Source organism: Anarrhichthys ocellatus, unplaced genomic scaffold (genome assembly GCF_004355925.1).
Source record: "Anarrhichthys ocellatus isolate YVR2014 unplaced genomic scaffold, GSC_Weel_1.0 scaffold18, whole genome shotgun sequence".
In the NCBI taxonomy this organism is placed as follows: domain Eukaryota; kingdom Metazoa; phylum Chordata; class Actinopteri; order Perciformes; family Anarhichadidae; genus Anarrhichthys; species Anarrhichthys ocellatus.
The window spans coordinates 6451295-6460170 of record NW_022280048.1 but is presented as its reverse complement, the minus strand read 5'-3'; the positions used below and the strand labels follow the sequence as shown (position 1 = coordinate 6460170).

General features: G+C 43.1%; 1 protein-coding gene across 2 annotated transcripts in view; it reads right to left on the bottom strand.

Annotated features, from left to right (window-relative positions):
• Nucleotides 1-2263: 2263 nt before the first annotated feature.
• ints2 (integrator complex subunit 2) overlaps nucleotides 2264-8876 on the bottom strand; it is a 21266-nt gene continuing 14653 nt past the window's right edge. For both annotated transcript variants that reach the window (XM_031857438.1, XM_031857437.1), the window contains exons 18-25: nucleotides 8654-8855; nucleotides 7218-7343; nucleotides 6906-7107; nucleotides 6383-6679; nucleotides 4765-4872; nucleotides 4471-4576; nucleotides 3925-4101; nucleotides 2264-3324 (exon numbers count right to left, since the gene is read on the bottom strand). In XM_031857438.1, coding sequence (XP_031713298.1) covers nucleotides 3143-3324; nucleotides 3925-4101; nucleotides 4471-4576; nucleotides 4765-4872; nucleotides 6383-6679; nucleotides 6906-7107; nucleotides 7218-7343; nucleotides 8654-8855 — 1400 coding nt within the window. In that variant the 3' untranslated portion in view covers nucleotides 2264-3142. The remainder of the gene's footprint in view (nucleotides 3325-3924; nucleotides 4102-4470; nucleotides 4577-4764; nucleotides 4873-6382; nucleotides 6680-6905; nucleotides 7108-7217; nucleotides 7344-8653; nucleotides 8856-8876) is intronic.

The following is an 8876-nucleotide window of genomic DNA, read 5'->3' as shown; positions in this document are numbered from 1 at the left end:
GTCTGTTTGATATATTGCAATGCAATCAACTCGTTAATGGACTGCAGCATGAGAGCTTGTGTCTAATTACAAAATGAATGTCATCAGCAGGTCTTTCCAAAGTAGCTGACGATTGTCGGCATCACACAACGAGCTCATGGTGTTTCGTGCGCTCGGTGCTGGAAGGCGGCACAGCGGTGTTTGCCGGTGAAAACAAAACTGCTCTGTGATTTCGCCCTCACTTGCTTCAGGCATCTCTCACAACGTTTGGGAAACCGCAGCAACACAACAAACTACTGCAGAGCGCTTCATAAATGCCTCCACAACACACACAGAGACTTTGTGGATGCAAGTCACTCACACCTCTGTAGATAAAAGATTACAAAACACAGTACATATTATCTACCAATCTGCATGGTATATAATATTCCCTCTTTACAATATTAATGTCTTCCCATGTCATTATTTATGTCACTCCTTGGTAATTCTTTCTTATGTACAAGATCATTCTGGTTGCTCATACAGGAGTGGATGACTGTGTATAGAGGCAGGAGACTACCTTAAATGTTAATGTAAATGTTAATACCAAAAATATATTTATTACCACTGTAAATCATAGGCCATCTTACACTGTAACTTCTGTATTCTGATGGTTTTATATTTCAGCATAATGTGTGCAAAGCTTGAAACCTCTGCCTCGGTTCTTCAGTGTGACTCTTGAAGGTTTATGTAATTAATGGTGCAGTCTGTCGGGAAGGCTCTTGTTTTTAGTGTGGCAAGACTGCCCTCTGGTGAATCGCCTCAATATGTCTATTAGGATGTGATGGTAGTGGCACAGCTGTGATAATATGGATTCATATGTGGGGTAATAAGTGCAGTGAGTGAGTGGTATAAAAGTAAAGAAGGAAGTCGCCTAAATAAGGCTCTATAACAGTCTGTTTCAGATATAGTAACTCGCTGTCATACACCGTGTGGGTATTAAATGTTAAACTCAAAAACAACGGTATTGAAAATACTTTCGGCCCTTTAACAATCTCTCCAAGTACAGTATTAGCCACATGCATAAGATATAGTCAGGGGTAGTGTTATATGTGAGAGAGCAATTGCAACAGAAAGCTGTGTGCAGTAAGATGCTTTTACGAAGTGAGCCACAAATATAAGAACAGAGGCTCTGTAATTCAAGATGATTCTGGAATATGTACAGACAGTGAAAACAATTCCAAAGACTATCCATCGCTCCTAAATATGACAATGAGACAAACCAGTGAATGCCTGTTACTAGTCCATGTCCAAAACTGACCACAGTCAAGACAGGACCAAGCCTGAATAAGGATTTTAACAGTCTCCATCCAATATTGTTATTCAACCTAAAGAAACCACTCAGAAAAATAACCTACTGAATTTAAATGTGCAGCATCAGGAAATCACCAGTGGAGCAGTTTACTCCAAAATATGGAGCAGCCTGTAATCATATATGTGCTAATGTAGCTCTACTTCTAAATGAGGTCGACTGATCCTCTGAATTACACAGAGCATGCAGCATGACTGCCATCTGACAGAACCACTCCAGGAAGTCACAAATGACTCACTTCACTTGGCCTCACTGGTTGCACTTGATGCCAATGAAATGAACCCCATGCACAGATAAGAAAAAGTATCAGAATAATTTCATATTCTCTGATCAAGGACATACAACTATAAAATATACTTCAGAATATTAAAATAATCTCTGCAGACTTCCCCCCTCTATTCCACACACACACACACACACACACACAGGTGCACACAATCAGGGCCATGGAGCTTTAAGGACACCGATTCCTTCTGGGAATTTTCACAACCCAGTACTTGATTGTACTGAAATGTAGTTTTGGACTGCATTTCAAACTTTTAAAACATATAAAATAAATAAATAAATTACGCAGTATTTCTCCATCTGCACTTTATTCCCACTTGAAGGGGCGAAGTCTTTGAAACAGCTTTTATAACTCCATGTTAAGAAAAGAATAGGCCTTCGATTTTTTTATTTCTTTTCTCTACATAAGTTAATTTACTTTGCCTGAAATCTTGAGTAACTTAAGTTAGTAAGTGGGAGTTAAAGTGAAGGGTTTTTTTACCTTTTAACTCCAATGTGACTTCCTCGTCAGCAGCTACACGCGCTGGTCTCCTCTCGCCGGACACTGGAGCGGTCTCTCTTCCTCGTTCGCCTCCACAGGTGTGGATGCATTTCCACTGGCTTTTTATTCATGACCAAGTCTACGGTCTAATGCAATTACATTTAGTGCTTTGCCGACTTGTGGTCGTAAACGTAACACTTCCGCTACTCTCCTCCTCAGAGTTAACGCGTGTCGAGTCTAATAAAGCCGGTTCGCAGTGACATTAGCGAATGCTGAAGTCGAAATTATCTCAAGTATCACAAACTTTCAAAAATCGCGAGAACCAGGGACGGGCGGGAGAAAACAGAGTACACCGTGAACATAAGAGCTGTCAACGAACTCGTGCTGACCGGAGACTGTAAGAGGCTAAACGGGAGGCCAAAACACGAGCGTCTGAGTCTGGAAACCCACGAGAACAAGACAAGTATGAGACGAAATACAGAGCATCTGGATACCAGACGAGATTTAGATTTCCAACCAAGTGATAGACGGACACAAGTTGCATGCATACATGATGCAGAATGATGACCCCTTTGCCCCAAATAAACCTCGTCAATGAAAGGGTTTCTTAGTTTTACTACAAACAAACGGTACAAAAGCTCTTTATTTCAACATTTTCCAGTGGCTGAGAAAAAGTCACAGCTTAGAAAAATATGCCTGTAAAAAGGTTAATAAAATGAACCCATTCAACATTATGTATTTAACTTTCTACAAACTGGCAGAGCACATGAACATACATTTCTAAATAAATTGCAAATCATGATTTATTTACAGGGTGTCAAATGGTGGAGAATGGATTCCTCAGTCCAGACTGAACATGGATATACATTACAACAATCATACATTGTCTGAAAGCCAGTGACAAAGGAGACATCGGCCCATGTGTTCAAGGTGAATGAATGCGTGTCGACAATAGCCCTCTCAGCAATACGAATGTCTTTCAGAGGCAGTGTTTGGAGTTGTTAGTTTAAGTCCAGTCCCCTCCTCTTCCTCGAGAAGATGCGTGTCTATAGTCCATGAAGGGTGGAGCTAATGATGTCCATGAACGTGGCCTCTACACAGTAGCAGAGCTGGACATCAGGGTCAGCTCCACCATGTTCCTCTGCTGTCCTCTGGGGTAAAGTCAGCTTGGAGGAACCTCCTCCTGGAGCCGCACCCCCCTGAGGCTTCTCCTTCAGATACTGCAGGCCTGAGGCAGGAACATGACAAACGTCTTATTAATGTCACGACTTAAACACTGTTAGACCATTTACACTATACTCTTTGTCATATGTCCTCATTACATTTTTAAGATTCAGACTGATCTAGAAATATTCTTCATCATATGTCACGTCCAAAAAATGTGTAAACATCAGGGCACATGCACAATGTAACTTCTTATTTTTTCTGTCCATGTGGTGTTATCATGCAGAGCTTCTGAATAAATGGACATCGCTTTTCAAAATCTACACACTTTATACATATCTATAATTAGAGGTTTCCAGAGTCAATCTGCAAGATCAGTATTTAAGGCTAATAAGGCTTTATTTGAATTTTTTATAATTGGATGTGATCTGGCACACAAGGATGCATTTTCTTAATGAAATATTGATCAACGTTGGATTAGCTTATCAAATGGAATGTCGGCCTACTGTAAGTTACATGTGCTGATACATTATGTATAGTTTCCTTTTATTAACCGGGACATTCTTATCCGTTTTATTTAGTCTAGCCCCACGAGTCGGTAAAGGTCCCAGTTAGTTACAGTAAAGGTCAACCAATATTACCTAATGACAAATTCTATACTTACGCGCGATAAGCGGGTCAACGTCCCTGGCTTTGGTGGTAACATCGGAGGCACAGACCTGGCCCACTTGTACTAGCAGACCTGCGACGTCATCATAGAGCGGAGGGAAGGCCTGGCAGAAGGCCACCAGGCATGGCAGGATGGGCATGAAGAAGGAGAAACGCTTGGCACGAGTCAGCACTAAAAAGACAGAACGCACGGTACACAAAAGAACTGCGTGAACAACGAATGCAGTGGCAAATAGGCTGGTACACAGTGTGCACTTATGCAGTGGAGAGAGGATGCTGCACTAACAGCCGGAGGACAGATGGTGGCAGCCAAATATAGGGATACAATTATGAAGACATACTGTATCACAACAGCTGATACAACGTGTACAGACTGCACTGCGAGTTACGGTATACAGCGAGTCTACTGGAAGCAAAGTCAATGATGGGGACACAAAAAGTAGATAAAAAAAAAAAAAAGAAGTATGATGAGTGAAAGAAGCCAAAAGCAAAAGCATGAATGTATGAGATGTAAAGACAAGCAACAGTTCAGTTCACTGACCTGTGAGGAGGGTGCCCATGACACTGATAGCCAACCTGGCCACACTGAGAGACTTGGGTAGAGCGTACTGGGTGCACAAGTACGACAGCAACTGGATTGCAAAGATCTGTGTGGACACATAGGTTTAGAACAGCTACAGATTTATCACCACATTTTTATGGAGCAAATATGCAAACAGAGAGCACCCAATAGAGCGGCTTTAAAAAAAACTAAACATGTATGTGTAAGAGAGGCTCTGGCACAAGCCCAGGGCCAGCAACAATTCAAAGCCAGGAAAAAGAGGGGAGGGCTCACCTGCTTTTCCAGCTGGGGCTGGGCCAGCAGCTCTGGGATGAAGTCCAGACAGATATGGATGGAGGGGATGCCTGCCACAGTTAGAGGCAGCAGACCTTGAGGGTAACCCTGACAGAGAGAGGCACAGAAGATGGAGGAAGCAGGAAATATAAATCTTAGAATGAAGAATGGAGGGATAAGGAATACACAGTAAATTCATTCAAGGTATCATTTAAGCACACACGTACGTTTAAATGGAACACGTGTGTGTAAATACAAATGCACACGGCAGCTTCTGCTCGGCAGTGTGGATTGGTGGGTGGGTGGGTGGATTAGAGTGGATTGATGAAGTTCACCATATGGCTGTCTGCTACTTTTGGGAGTGCTGCAGTCACTTACCACTAATGCCATGGCAGAATGTGATGACTAATGGGGTCAACATGACTCGGAGGTATTTTCAGTAATGTGGCACTATCCACTCAGCGACTCACACAGAGGGTATTTGCATGATCACATTCATTTCTAACGGCAAAAATTTGGAGGGGAGCAAGAAAATCTAAGTATGCAGTAATGTGAGAAGAAAGAGCCTGAACAACACGTGCCCGTTAGCTTTTGATTCAGACCTGTCACAACACTCAATTATCAATTCATTTCAATTGGCTTTAACAGCATGACGTCTGACGTGCTGCCAAAGCACAATTCTGATTATGAAATACAGTGAATAACATCAACAAAAGCTAAATAAAACGGAGTGAGAAACTAGTGAATAACAATTTTATATAATAGAATAAAATGGAAAATAATCGGGTACTTTTGTACGCCTCTTTTGTAGCGGAAGGAACCGACATATTTAGCAGCAAACACTGCTCATTCTTTCTTCTGAGGGGTAATTTCTCCCTTTCTGCCACACTTTGGAAATCAGGGCAATTCTCTTCAGATGTTGGGAAGAATTCCTCCCTGATACTTCTGTAGTTGGGACATTGTGTTAGAAAGTGTAATACTGTCTCTACAGCTCCCTCATCACAATGACAGCACAGCCTGTCTTCTCTGTGTCGGACCGTCTCTATTGACAGACTGTGGTGAGTCTGTCTTGTGCCCCAGTATTCTGTCTGTTTAGGGACATATATATGTTTCTAGTTTATGTTGCGAGTGTGTAATATCATTCCAAGTGATGATTTTTGGTTTTCTTTGCACCGAGAGAATACTTTTGCAGAGCTCTGCATGCAGGATTTCAACTGAATTGTTGTCCAATCATTTTGTAGTAAGGGACCCCATATCTCACTGCCATACAATGCAATCGATACTATAACTGATTTACATATTTTGAGCCGTGTCCTAATTGGAATTTGGATATCAACTGAACACACGACGACATAAAAGCCCTGTTTGCTTTCTCTTTGAGTTCCTTCACGGCAGAGCAGAAGTTTCCAGTGACTCCAGTTTGTAAACTGGAGTCAGTCTAGGTATTTGTCTGATCTATTATAAATGTTGAGTTATTTCTCTGTAACCTTGATCTTTTCTGGAATATCTCTCTCTTTTATGTTTGTGACTCTGTAAACCTGCCAGCCTTCTGACTGTCACAGCAAAACAAAAAAAGATCAAGTGTACAGTCCACTTCATCGTCTTCACATTGCGTTACCTGAAAGTGGACCAACTTGGCAATGTTAGGGTCAGCAATGAACATCTGATGCAGCAGACAACAGATGAGACATTGCACTTCCCTCAAGTCACTGAGTAGGCCTCCCTCTGGCTTGCCGTCCTCCACGCCCCCTCTGGCTCTCGGCCCCAGGCTTCTCTGTTTCGATTTCCCTGCCAAGGGGGCCCTAATGCTACTCAGCAGGCTCTCTGTGTTGGCCCCCAGCTGCTGCTGCTGCTGCTGCTGCTCTTCGGAAGTTGGCAGACACACTTCCAGGAGAATTTGAACTGCTGCGCTGTCCTGAGGTTAAATAGAAAAGAGATGCTACCACGGTTAGATGTGAAAGATAATCTCTGACATATTTGTTTGGTGCATATTTGGTGCATATTTCGAGCCATATTATTTCTGCACCATGCTTCACAAAAAACCCCACGACGTGAGATTATGAAAAAGAGTCCTCTTTTAAAGAAGTGAAGTCTGAGTTTGTGAGAGAGACAAAGTGCGTCTGTGTTGGTGGTTGAAATACCTGCGCAGCGAGAAGGGCGTTTTTCAGCTCCTCCCTGGTGACCTCGGGTGTGTCTGGCTGTCCGGGCACGCCCAAGTTTGAGACCGTCTGGCTCTGCCGATCGAAGTCAGCCGTCTCCTTCAGGTGACAGTGTAGGTAGGCTTTTGAGGCCAGCAGGTAGCCATTCAGCATGTGAAGCACAATGTCCATCAACGGAGGACACCTTGCAAAACAAATGTTTATATTTGAACCTGCTATTTTATTTGTACTGAACGTGCGTCCATGTGCTGTATGCGTCCATGTACGGCCCTTTAGAATACGTGCCGTAGTTACCTGTACACCCGTTGATCACAGCGCAGCACGATGAGAGGGTCCACCATCAGGTCATTCTGAGTGTATTGCTGCTGCCTGAGCAGCTTAGCTGAAGGTTGGAGGGCGTTTACCGTCATCACCCACAACCTGCAACACAGACACCAGTTTCAACTTTTCCCCCTTATCACTCGTTTGCTGCTGCTTTTTTTTTGCCCAGCGCTTGGAATAACAAAGAATTTAATTTCAAATTGAGATGTCAAAGATCGGTTAAGTCTAACATTTGAAAAGAGTGACAGCTCAGAAAGAGACATTATTGCAATTTTTAAAAGATGATCGTAAATTGCTGGTTGACAAACTATCGTACTCATCCAGATTAACAAATCATAAACTGTCAATGATTTTTTCCAATGGATTTATTCTATTTTGATGCTTCTAAAATATGAGACTCACTTCAGTAGGGGTTTGATTCAGTTACTCACAAATTAGCCTGTGGCAGCTTTTCACCCTCAATCTCTCTTATCAGACCGATGCTAAACTATGAACAGCAGGGTACGATGTGAACGCCAAGCCTTCCTGCAGCTCTCCGCATTGGCATATATCAGTGGATCTGTGTGAAATTTGACACTGCTCCCTTCCTGCTGGGTAAATCAGAGCCCAGCCCTCTGCAACATTCAATACTATGAGAGGGCGTGAGGAAGAGAAGAGTGGAGGAGGCAACAATCCCTTACATCTCCCTCATGGAGAGTCTCCCTCAGTTTTCTTGCCCTGAGCTCTTCTGCTTACAGAACACTTTTGGATCGATGGGATGTCTGCTCAGAGCTTTGGTAACTGTGCTCCTGTGGGCCCTGGGGCAGGGTGAGGGTCGCCCTTTTCTGTCCAGAGAGTTTGCTCAGGCTGACAGAGATGTTTGGCTCAATACCTCTGATCTATTCACACAATAATCAGTGAGCGAGCAGCCTCGGGTGAAGGGCAACAACTCTTGTTCCACAGGTCTCCCTTTAATCCATTTACCTAGTCTCACAGCAACTTTACACAGCCACCAAGTCAAGCGCTACAGTTAACCTTTCACTGAAAATACATACAATTAAAAATCTAACCAGCTGGCAAAAGTATCACTTAATTCATGGATTGGATATTTATATTTTTCTTATTACATTCAGCAAAATATCTCAAATGCTAATGAGTGAAGACAAGATACTACATCTGGACTATTGATTGATTTTGAGCCCCAATACTCAAGTGATGACATTAATGTGAGGCCTCGAGGTAGAAAAGCTATATGCACTAGGTATATCAATTATATGGATCTTATGTGAAAGTTGAGGTAAACTAATTTAAATTCCAATTACCACAATGTATTTTTCCCATGTGACATTCAGTGGTAATCTCACTTGAGGCTGTCACTGTAGCCTTTTCTATCCTTTGACACAACATTGAATCGTGTCCGGAGCATGTACCTGCGGGGCATCACAGTGTTGAGGCCCATCCAGAGCTTGTTAAGTGTCTGCAGTATTCGGCGGGGCACAGCGGGCTCCAGCAGCAGAGCCATGCTGGCTGTGAGGGCCTCCGCATAAGGGATCAGGTCTCCAGGTGAAAGCAGCGTTAAAGGCTCCAGGATCCGCATCAGCCTGGGACTGCTGGATGGTAACTTCTGGAAGGCTGGGGGGGGGGGGGGGGGGG